Raw genomic sequence first — 12,362 nt, 5'->3', positions numbered from 1 at the left:
TAATGATGTGATTACAAGCATCATCTCATGTGTACCAAGTTGCTCAATTCTAATACCAGTTGCTACCCATCATCTCCTTCAACGCATTATTCTAATACTAGTTGCTACCCATCATCTCCTTCAATGCATTATTCTAATACTAGTTGCTACCCATCATCTCCTTCAACTCATTATTCCATCGCCATGCCTACCATCCATGTTCCTATCACTATCTTGAAGCCCATCACCATTCTTTTAATAATTTGATTCTGTTATAATTATTCAATTCAACCTATCTCAATCTATATTAGTGAATTTAACATTCCAATTTTACATACTCTTGCAAAGGATCATCATCTTGCATCATAGCCTATTCCCCTTGTACCCAATGTTAACGAAAACCCAAGGTCTAATATCATGTGAATGGTAGATTTTGAGAATTGACCTTGAAAAATAAAGTACAAGTTTCATGAATTGCAAGTTTTAGGATATGGTTTTTTTAATTTTATAAAGAAAGTGAAGATTATTTTAGCGTGATACTTGAAAGAAATTAAGGCATTTGAATTATATAAAAATATTTGTAATTTTCTAATTCTAGTACAAGAAACTACGTCACAGGCCCATGGGATGTAGGTTTAGGCTTAGGATGCAGAATGGATACTATGTAGTAGGCATTTCTAAACAAATAATGATTAAGATCAATAGCCCACTACAGAGACTACTAGGTCAAAATTATGGTATGATTATTGACTCTACCTTGTGTAGGTGTAACTCCACAAGAGGAAGAAGTTTGCCCTTTGTAGACTAGTGAGAATGAGCTCAAACCAATGATGCTTGCTGGTCGAGGTATCGTTGAGGTCTTCAAACCTTTATGGAGTCAATCAGTACAAAGGGGTGACTAGAGGATCCCTTCTCTTTCTTAGGCTTTGAAACTTTAAATTTGCTTGTTAAAAGTTTCAAAAGGCATAGTTCTAGAATTGAAGGTTTTTGGTCTTCTTATTGTGTGGAAAGAAGGTTTGAATGCTCATAAAGCATTCATAAGGCCTGCCTCATATGTGCAGCTTGGAAGAGAGAGAGAGAGAGGACTTGGTTGTGCAGCAAGGATAAGAGAGAAGAGAGAGAGACGGGGGGGAGCCTTGCCTTGAATGTACCACGTACCACATTATTCCACCCAATTAGCTTTCTGCAAAATTGACCGTTTTTTACCGCCTCCATCGTTGCATTGTTCCATGAAGATCATTCTCCGTTCCCATCACGTTTCAGCTCCTAACCCATGTCACGGTTGAATTCTCTAACCAACAAAAGATCGTCGGATGCCGATTTCATCGATTGTTTATACTTGCAATTTGAGTACGTTTGCTGGTAGATAATGTCAGCCTTTGACATGTAGACACCAGTCTGAAAGGTCACTTTTCGTACAAACTTTTCCATTGGCGATAGGAATGCTCAGCGAAAGGTATCAGCGTCTGAAAATAAGTCTTAGATCTGGGTTCGCTACATCCTAGATGGCTGCTGTTGATGCTACGTTCGCGCTACAAAGCCGTCTGGTTTACGACTTACTCTTCATATCCTCCAGCATATTTTTGATGTTTCAGCGATATATTGCACGTTGGCAGATAGAGACACTGCAGCGAATGCTCGAATACGATGGTGGAAAAAGCGAAGCACCCGAAACCAATTTGATCAAAATGTCTGTCGTTGATGCGCTGCCAAGTTAATGAGCGGGCAGATCATGTGCTTCACATTCAAAGGACCGTTTATGTAACTAAGACAGACCACCAACATAGTCTTAAGGATCCTTCAACTCAAAATTTTCGTAGCAAGATGTCTGCAATTTCATTGCAAATATTTTTGGGATTCTCTCGTGAAACAAGCGCACAAACAATATAAAATGAAGCTCCTTCTATAAGAGCTTCGTATGGAGCCGCTTCTTTCACAGCTTGAACTGGGCGAGGTATTTAGGCTTAGAACGAGCATTCCTGCCTTTGCACACCACCTTCTTCCAGTGACCTCTTTGATCCTCTGAAAGAGCTTCCCCACAACTCGCCGGAGATGGCGCAACTTACTCGCCTCATATTAGCACTCACATCGCTGTATTTATGCAACGTAGTCTCTTGTCAACTTACTCCTGGATTCTACTCGGCGACGTGCCCAGAAGTGGAGGATATTGTGTTCAGTGGCATGCAGAAGGCAGTACAGAAGGAGGCCCGTATGGCAGCGTCTATCCTGCGCTTGTTTTTTCATGACTGCTTTGTTCAGGTTACTCATCAACCATCCGTGCCTTTGTTGAGCCTTTAAAGGCCTGTCGTGTTCCCTCCCGAGATGTCTTTATCTCTGCATTTCCCGTTTCAAGGATCACTACTATGGTGGTCTGGGACATGGTTGTAATGTATTGGTATGATGTAGTATATCATATATAAGGTGCGTACATAGATGCTCGTCTGATGTCGTATACCATCGGTGCCTATTGATGCCCTGTGAGAAAAACATCAACAGTTTTGGAAGGCAACGAAGGAATTTGAGCCCAATCGTTGCGGCCTTATCTCAATATATTTCTGAGTACGAAGATTCTGCTAGCATTGGAACCAGCATATAGAGATTTTTTTTCCAATGATGAATCGAAGCAGAAATTTGATTGGCAATCTAACAGCATTCAAACCATAATGCAGGAGTTGGAACACAAGTTGTAGATTAGCATTCATGTATTTGGCGCTTACTTGTTTCTCATCGTTTGAATTGGGTGCATTACTTGTTTCCGGTTGCTCATCGTTTGAATTGTTTGCAGGGTTGCGATGCGTCGCTCTTACTGGATGACACACCAACCTTTACGGGTGAGAAGACCGCACGACCCAATAATAATTCTGTTAGAGGCTTCGAGGTTATCGACAGCATCAAAGCACAAGTGGAGGCCGCTTGCCCCGGGGTCGTTTCGTGCGCCGACATTCTAGCTTTAGCCTCTCGCGACGGCGTTGTCCTGGTAAACTTCCATTTGTCCGTCAGTTTCGATGAAGAGCAGAGTTCATCACGCAGCCGGAAGGAATCGATTTCCATTTATCCGACGTTGAATTCTGTGTCTAAACTGTCTTCGGGAATCTGGCATAAATTTTACGGTTCAGGGATTCATTATACGTGAGGTTGAGTTTTATGAATGCAGTCGGAAGGTCCGACCTGGGAGGTACTTCTAGGAAGAAGAGATTCATCAACCGCGAGTTTGAGTGGAGCAAATAACAACATTCCAGCTCCAAACTCGACGCTCAGCACCCTCATGACTAAGTTTTCGGCTCAAGGTCTTTCCACTCTCGATCTGGTGACCTTATCAGGTGAGCATTTCGCACAGGGACAAACGGCCAATGATCTCCTGCTAACGCGGTGGGAGGTCCCGCAAGGCAAAAATCTTGTATGGATTTAGTAATTTCGTCTGCTTCGTTTTTGTATAATAAGAAATCGTCTTTGATCTGTGAAACAGGAGCTCACACTATCGGCCAGTCTCGCTGCGTTCAATTCAGGCAAAGGCTTTACAACCAAGCCAACAGCGGCAAACAAGACCCGACCTTGGATGCAACATACACGCAGCAACTGAAGGCAATCTGCCCACAGAGCGGGGGAGACAACAATTTAGCTCCACTGGATCTCTTCAGCCCGACCCTCTTCAATAATCAGTATTACATCAACTTGGAGATAGCAAAAGGGCTTCTGAATTCGGATGAGGTGCTGTATACGACAGCAGGGAGCTCGACGATACAGTTGACGAAAGACTTTGCGAACAGCCAGCCTGATTTCTTTGAGAACTTCAAGAAATCGATGGTGAATATGGGCAACATAGGTCCTCTCACAGGGTCGAGCGGCGAGATTCGAAAGAACTGCAGGGTGATCAACTAGTGTATATGTACATCTTGGAGTAGAGCCTCATTGTTATGATCATTCGCCTTGAGCTCCTCTTGAGCTCTTTAATCTTAAGACTAGCAATTATATATTAGTTCTCTAGTTGGTTATGCACCTTCCTTTAAAATGAAACTAGTATGACCCCATGACATTCATAGAGATGAAACTAGTATGTCCCCTCCAACCCCCACATTGCTGCCAACTCGTATGGCAAAGATCTTTGATTTTACGAACCACCACAACCATGTTTCATAGTACAACTTCTTTCTCTCTTTGCATAATGCTAATCTTTCAGTGCATCACTCCCACAAAACTTTGGCTTGGTCTTCCGACATCTCCATCCACCCCCACGCCTCGTTGGATCTCAACGTTGACCCACACACTCCTCATTTCTTTGCTCTTGCATATAAAGTGTGACATGCAAGAACAAAGAAAACATATTTTACCAATAAGAAAGAGCAAAATCTAGACGGGTGGATATACATAGAGGGTCAGTACATAAACATATTTTACCAATAAGAATGAGCAAAATCCAAACATGTGGACAAAGCTTCACCTAAGATGAAATTGAAGAGTGCATAGAAAAAAATACTAAAATATTCTTGTTTTTAACATTTAAAAAGAAGCAAAATTGAGTGTTGTCCTTTACAAAACACTCAAATAGAGGTAATAGCATCAGGATAAGAGGTGATGCATTCTAAATCCTTTTTGGCATGGGATTTTCCTCTAGATTTGCTTGTATTTCTGTCCTGGTATTTCCCCCTGGAATATGACCTCCCTCTTACATTGAGAGCACTTGAACGTTTAGTTCCAACATTGTTCTTTCTATTCACCTCCTCAGTGAGAAGGCTACTCTCAACATCACTGCTTGTCAAGCCTCCTGCACGGGCTAAATTACTTATAGCAGTCCTAAAAGTGTCCCAACTTTCAGGGAGGGTGACCAATAAGAAAATTGCCTTAACTAAGTCATCAAAGGCAATTTTCTGAGCTGAAAGTTGACTGAAAATTGTGTTAAACTCATTTAAATGGCTAGACATTGAAGTCCCTTCTTCCATGCGAAGATCTATGAGTTTTTTTAGCCAATACACTTGATAAGCAGCACTCTACTTCTCATAAAGGTCATGCAACTTTGTCCACACACCATAGGCACCACCTGTAGTATCTTTCACATTGAAATACACCGATTTTGAAAGTGTGAGCATGATCATGGAGCATACAAGCTCATCCAATTCCTTCCACTCTTCATCATCCTCCCAGTCCTCTGGCTTTGTGCCTTTGCATTTTATAAGCTTTAATTGCTTCTTCTGCACTAGAACATTGTAGATTTGCTCCTTCCAATAGGATAATTTTGTGCCATCCAACTTCTCAATGTTAAACAATGCATTCTTTGATGCCGAAGCCATCACAATGGATGACAGAACAACCATGATACACTACACCAATGTACCAAACTCAAGCTCAAAAAATATCAACTACAATGACAACAGCCACACTATCATTGTCACAAATAAATGTTCTGATGTAAGCGACCTCAGGGCATCCCAAAACTAGCCAATAGCTTTTGCATGGTAGCTCCGATTCAAAAAGTGTAAACAGAAGAAATGTAGCAGCCTTGTAGGAAACTCTACAGCTTCTCAGTTTACAACATGTCCAAAATCCTTACAGATTTCCTTATATCTACTGTTGGAAACCACCACCTGCAAACTTTTACTGCTGTAATAACAATCTGCAACCATTTTGGCCTATTTTGAACTATCAATATCTTCCCAACCGTAACTCGTTTGCCTTTGTTGTTGTAAATGCCAAAGTTGTAGACAACTAATAGATCTACAAACTTCTAGTTTACTTCACGTCCAAATTCATTATGGATTTTTTGATATTCACTGTTGAATGCAGCCCCCTACTCACTTTTTCTAGCTGCTGTCATGAACTGTAAAACTTGTAAATCATGGGCATACCAAGCATCATATCTTTTTCTCCAAATCTCGAATTGAAATGCTTTTAAAAACAAGATTGTAGATTGTTCAAAAAACTAAAACTTCTTAGTTCAACTCAGAAGACAATTCCTCATGGATTCTCTGATATTCACATCTGAAAACAGCCACCTGCTTACTTTTTACTGCTGTCACAAGACTACAAACTACCAATCACCAACTTTTTTTGAAGCATTTGAGGCATAAACTCCAATGAAATAGCTCAACAATTCTGAAAATTGTTGTCCAAAAAATTCCCTTAGTGGGAAGAGTATTGCACTCAAAAATAGTCCCTTCTTGGGATACAAAACAACTTCAGAAAAACACTGTCCACTTATGTTCACTTTCTCAGCCAAACAAAGGCTCAAAATGCATCAATTGTAAGTAATCACTTTCAGCCAACCTTTGGCTTGATATGCATCAACTTCAAGGCATAAACTCAACTGAAATCTAAATGTACCAGCCGCCTTTGATCAACTGGAGTCTGCCACAAGCAAAAGACGTTTTTGCTTTCACGCCCTAAAAAAGCAACTTCCAATGGTTGGAATTGCAAAGCAGTAGGTCGTTTTTTACCATAGATGGATAATATTCCTTCTCCCCTACTCAAACAAGGCAATAGACTGTTGGAACAGTCGAGGCAACTTGATATATAAGGTTGAAACAATAAAAACGAGCTAGTATATGTCAAAATACAGCTCCTAGGGGTAGCCCACGGGCAGTAGGAGACTCCACGCAGCAAGTTTAGGCTCTTGGCACAGCAACACCACAATGCTACAATCTCCTTGTTGGCTTTGCTCAACCAAGCTCTGATACCAGTTGATGGAGAGGAGGTCTTATCGTAGAGCAACAAAGAAAGGGAGAACACACGAAAATGGTGGGTGCTCACTCACCTAGATCAAGGTAAGCTCTTATTATGTATGTATAGTACAAAGGGGTATATACTGGACCATTGGCCTTTACCCCAACACTAGGATGTCTTTGGTGGATGTGGATGGCCTTTGATGGGCTCCAAACTATAAAATTTGACTTGGGGAGGCCTCATTAAGAGGGATAAGGCGCTTTCAATGTGCAACCTTGATTTAAATCTAAGATCAATAGCTCGGATGGAAGTGCCTATTTGGAGAGCTAGGATGCAAGTGCATTTTGGATGGTGGAGATCAACATGCAAAGATCAGTGGCCCAAATTTAATTGCCTATTTGGAAAACCTAGATTTGTGCAGCTTTTGTACTCACCTCCTCCCTTGACCCCATGGCCCATATAGAATGGACAAGGGAATATAGAATCCATCAAAGAGATTATGCCATGTGGATGAAACTGTAATAGAGGCTTCCCAAATCTAGGAGAAATTTGACTTTTTTCCCAAAATACCTACAAAACATCATTGGTGATTCACATTAAAATATTACCTTCGACAAGCCTAGCTTGACCATGTTAGGCATCCTTGTTTTCCTCCCATCCATATATTCCCTAACTAGAACTATACTTACATTTCCTTCTAGTTCAGTCATTTGGCTCAGCCCTTTGACTTCCAAACCACTCTCCTTCCTCTCTCTTCTCCAAAATGTTTTACCTCCTCTAAGCACTCCCAAAATGTATTCTTACCACTTTCTACAAGTTTCAAACTATTTTCATTTCACTCTTGACTAAAGATCATGTTGACGTATTTTGAAATATTTGTTAGTTTGTTTATGTAAGGGCTTAGGTTAAAGGAGAGAGGGAAAGAGAGGTAAATAAAGAGAGGACATAGGAAGATAGCTTTAGAGAAAGACAAAGAGAGAGAGAAATAAAAAGAAAGAGAGAGAGTTTGGAGAAGACAAGGAGGGAGGGAGAGAGAGAGAGGGGGGGGGGAGGAGGGAGAGTTTGGAGATAGACATTGTGAATTTTGACGGAGATATGTTTATGGGTGAGGAGAGAGAGGATGAGAGCTGTTGTTAATCATATGGTATTGGAGCAAGGACTACGCCGATGGGAAATACTAGATATTGAGGTCCGTTACCATCTATTGTACTAAAAAACATTAAGGATGAGCATGAGAAATGGATTTCGTGGCTTCAAGAAACATTCTTGTATCATGATGCAACCCACTAATCGTGGGTGTTATCAAGTGTCTCAAAAGTATGCAGAGGACATCTCCAAACATTGGAAAGGAAGAATCATGGATTTCAAAATGTCTCTCAGCAACAAGACAATCACTTGCAAATTCAACATGTCTTTACCAATGCAGACATATATGTGCATTTGGATGTAGGCCTTCCATAACGTCGGCCCAATCGTAAGTATTTCACTGTGTATTAGGGTCATGCTTTAAATTTTTTACATTTAGCTACAAACATTGACAATCCTTGCTTTGTTTGACAAATCTGTATCCATCCAATCACAAAGAGTGGGAGCCTTCAACATCCATAACTAGGCAGTTGCATGTCCTTCATGTTGAGATCGGTAGTCTTCAGTATGAAGGTCGCACACTATCAGAGTTGAAGAAGGATGGAACCTTCTTTTATGACTTAATGTTCATCATGCTAGTCACGAAGGTCAATATGGAAGATTATTATCTCTTTCCTTGCCTTCCTTTGATAGTCCAAAGTGGCTGCTTCCAACCACAGAGCTCAACAAATCATATAGAATTAGAATGTTTAATGATGTCAAAAATGCTATGAAGCCAACTACTGGTTGGATGAAATGCTAGGCTGAGTTGGTTTCTTCCATTCCCATTCTTTGTTGATTTCTTTGCTAATTGTAGACAATTGAGGAAAACAAATATAACATATGCTTGAAAGCTTAGCACTAGACTGGTTGTGTGAATTATCTGACAATGGATCAACAACAAGAACATGCCTTAGTGAAGACTTGCTAATGTCGATTGAACACTTCAAATGTCACATTTTGGTAATTGTATCAAACAATTCTTGTTTGTATGAAAAATGAAATGCTACAAGCTACTATTATTGTTGATAGATTTCAAATTTTTAAAGGTATTCCATTGGAAGGTGAAATATTTACTTGTTTTTCACATATACAAGGTTTAGATGGAAAAAGATGCAATGGGAAGTGATGGATCATGATTTGCATGATGGGACTCATAGCCCGATTGTCGAGGTATTCATTTCTTGGCAAGGACATCTGGATCTAATGCTAGAACTAGAAGAGGGGTGGATCATGTAGTTTATCAGAGAAGAAATGGAGTCGGCAACCATTTGGCAACATGAAGCCCTCCCCAAGACTATTATTTTAGACTCGATAATCACAAAGTTAGATATAGGGATGAGACAAACATCCTCGTAAGAATTGTTGTCCCTCACATAATCTAGAGATAATAGAGACGTGATTGCCATGGTCCATCTTTTTGTCCCAAAGATTGGAGATTAATAATATCTAGGTCTTTTATCCTCAGCATTTTAACAATGCACTTATTCAGGAGGCATTGCTAAATGTATGAATGGATGTTACAAATAATATAAAGCGATCTTTCATTGATTGTTAAGACTATATTTAATCAGTAGTACTTGTAGACTCTATGGGTTGAATGACAAATTGATAACTCTTAAAATTTTAAAACTATATGAATATGTGTATTATATGTGGCCAACTCTTTGTGTGCGTGTGCGCGTGCATGTGTGTGTGTGTGTGTATATGTGTGTGTGTGTGTGTGTGTGTGTGTGTGTGTGAAGATCGAGAGAGAGAGAGAGAGAGAGAGAGAGAGAGACGGAGACGGAGAGAGAGAGAGAGAGAGGAGCAACACCATTGAGAATGAGGAAGGAATTAGGAAGGTCTTTAGAGAATGTTAGGACAATATGTGTGTGTGCGTGAAGAGCGAGAGAGAGAGAGACACAAAGAGAGAGAGAGAGGGAGGGAGCAAGGGAGGAAGGGAAGGGGGGGAGAGAGAGAGAGAGAGAGAGAGAGAGAGAGAGAGAGGAGCAACACCATTGAGAATGAGGAAGGAATTAAGAAGGCCTTTAGAGAATGTTGGGACAATATGGCATATGGAACAATATCACAACAGGTTGCGAATTTATTTATTTTTGGAATTTTCTAGAATTTTTTTGGGAAAAAAATATATTAAAAAAAAGGGCAAAGTTGGTGCCCACAAGAGGGCGCCAACTTTGCCCTTTTTTCCCCAAGAAAAGATTTCAAAATTTTTCAATTTTTTTAAATACAAAAAATCCCCAAAAAAAGGGCAAAGTTGGCACCTAGAGGAGGGTGTCGACGCCCTCCTTTGGGCGCCAACTTTGCCCTTTTTTGGGGGAATTTTACCCCCACTTTTTTTTTAATACAAGCTTTTGGGAAAAGCTACCGCCCCCCCCCCTCGATCTCTCTCAACTCCTCCTCCATACCCTCGCTCTTTGTCTGTCTCTCTCCCCCCCTATCTTACACCTCTCTCTCTCTCTCTCTCTCTCTCTCTCTCTCTCTCTCTCTCTCTCTCTCTCTCTCTCTCTCATCCCTCTTAAAATGGCTGACCCAACTGGTGCAGGGTCTAGCAACCTCAACGAAGTGCGCATCTATTTGAACTCCCTCTCGTCTGAGCCAATGATACGATATGCAAAACAGTGGAACCATTACGCTAAGTGAGGATGACCTTGTGATAGGCAAGCACATCCGTGTGATAGCCATCACACATGCGAATGGCTACCTACAGACTACGCAAGTGGAAGCCATTCAGGCGAGTGGATTGGGACAGTTGTACATGCTGAACACAGAGTTGTCACGTGACTATGTGCTGGGAAAGAGACCACCTACCCATGCTCCACCCACAATAGATCTTACTCAAAGCACAGCCAATTTGAGGCAAAGACCATGCGAGTTGGACCAATCATTCCGAGTGCGAGGGAAGACAGCCATTGCACAAGCTACACCCACAATAGATCTCACGGCTAGCCCAAGAAGCCCGAGCTCAAGGCCAAGTTCAAGCCATATTGAACAACCATTAGGAGGCCATGGCACAGTGTTGATCGATGATGACAATGACACAATTGCGGCAATGGAGGGTCCAAAAGCAATAATTAGCATGTCGTTGTACATCAGGTCTTCTAGGGGACATCATCAACTGCTTCACCAACTGTTGCACAATTCAACCACAGTGGAGAAGTTGATGGAAGTTCCAACAATGTACAACAGGAATGTTGCGTCCGAACTGCCACCCATGCCACATGGAGTGAGTGCAACGGATGGCATGGAGCAAAAGTATGACGGCCATTGCTAGACGAAAGCAATGTTGTCAAAAATGACATTTCCTGGCAAAGTTCATCGCAATAGGTGTGTGGGGGAACTAGAGTGTACAAACCCCCTTTGCTCCGACATGTCAATTAACGGATTCTCGAACCACACTGCATGGATAGGTCGGTCCATAGCACACCCATTGCCAAGAAATTGAGTTAAAGAACATTGACTATGCCTCTTTGATTGCACGTTATAATCTTCTCTCGTTTAGTGTAGGAAAAATGAACAACAACATTCCGGCTATTGGAATGTATGCTAGTGGCTTAGGAACCTTGGCATGTTTCTTTTGCAAAAGGTCCACCATTCTTTTGAAGCAATGCAAATGTGTGGCATACTACGTGATGGCGCGGCCTGAAATGATGATACTCTTTTTCCATGTGGGCACGCACAATCATGAGGTGCAAAGAGGTACGTGTAGAGCCCACGTAAAAGACCTTAGGTGCATGGTCAAAGAGATGGTGAAGGACTTTAGTGCGGCAAGTCCCAGACACCTAGAAATGGTAGTCGCAAAAAAATTAGTCTCAAGTGTCCTCATCCGCAACTCGGGTGTCTCCCTTACGGATAATAAGTTGATGGCAATGCTTGAAGAGTCAAAGCCTCTTGTCCAAAGGCACAAGTAAACTATACAGGGCCAACCCAATGGCAAGTACATGCAAATGTGTTTTCTTTGCATTCTAACAACCAACATAATGCGTAGTTGAATGGACAACCTGGCTCAGGTTCAAGCATATGTTACATGGTGCTCGCACTGAAAGTGATGAAGGCATGTAGTCCATACTCTTGAAGCTAAAGCAAAGATGTGTTTATAGATTTTTCCATGGGAGTCTCTTCCCCGATCAAGTGGTCGATGATGAACGCAAATACTTTATCTTCAAGATGTCAACAACAAGGCCTGCTTCGGGGGTAGATCTAGTGAACCGTATGTGCCGCACTAGTGGTGGATATCTACAAAATAGCAAGATCTGTTTTGACCATGTGCGTCGTGTATGCAAGTGGACAACTATGGCTACTCACATATATGATCTGAGGTAAGGAAAATGCTAGTGTTCCCACATTCCCTCCAGCACTGAAAGGATGATGTTTATGCCTAACTTTAGTTTGTATGATGTAGCATCCAAGAGTTGATGATTGTTGCTGTGTGTGAGATGAAACAGGACACTAAGGCTCATATTCTATTCTGGTTGAAGCTAAATGATGTCATGGAGAAGTGTGGGCACCCCACTGTGGACTTTAAGGGCTTCATGTGGCAGACGAGGCTGGCGCAAACTAGAGGGCAGTATGAACAATCTTCAATAATGGACCAGAGAACGTGA

The 12,362-nt window shown here is 41.5% G+C and overlaps 1 protein-coding gene and 1 pseudogene across 1 annotated transcript; both read left to right on the top strand.

The window, feature by feature from the left end:
• The first annotated feature begins 1,875 nt into the window (after positions 1-1,875).
• LOC147890853 (peroxidase 4-like) lies at positions 1,876-4,053 on the top strand. The gene is made up of 4 exons (XM_087389484.1): positions 1,876-2,238; positions 2,765-2,956; positions 3,134-3,299; positions 3,446-4,053. The coding sequence occupies exons 1-4, from the start codon at positions 2,032-2,034 to the stop codon at positions 3,856-3,858; spliced, it is 978 nt and encodes a 325-aa protein (XP_087245610.1). The 5' UTR covers positions 1,876-2,031; the 3' UTR covers positions 3,859-4,053.
• Positions 4,054-10,281: 6,228 nt separating this feature from the next.
• On the top strand, positions 10,282-12,362 carry LOC147890852 (uncharacterized; annotated as a pseudogene).

This window comes from Dipteris shenzhenensis, chromosome 18 (assembly GCF_047967505.1).
Source record: "Dipteris shenzhenensis isolate YYH24624 ecotype China chromosome 18, Dip_SZ_1.0, whole genome shotgun sequence".
Taxonomy (NCBI): Eukaryota; Viridiplantae; Streptophyta; class Polypodiopsida; order Gleicheniales; family Dipteridaceae; genus Dipteris; species Dipteris shenzhenensis.
Note: the sequence above shows the minus strand (reverse complement) of the source record. Positions and strands in the feature narration are given on the sequence as shown.

What these genes read in the sequence shown, in the direction of transcription:
- LOC147890853 (XM_087389484.1), top strand. Translation starts at nt 2,032, where the DNA reads ATGGCGCAACTTACTCGCCTCATATTAGCACTCACATCGCTGTATTTA. An exon ending in TTCATGACTGCTTTGTTCAG is followed by an intron (nt 2,239 to 2,764) that starts GTTACTCATCAA and finishes AATTGTTTGCAG; the next exon opens with GGTTGCGATGCGTCGCTCTT. An exon ending in CTCGCGACGGCGTTGTCCTG is followed by an intron (nt 2,957 to 3,133) that starts GTAAACTTCCAT and finishes TTATGAATGCAG; the next exon opens with TCGGAAGGTCCGACCTGGGA.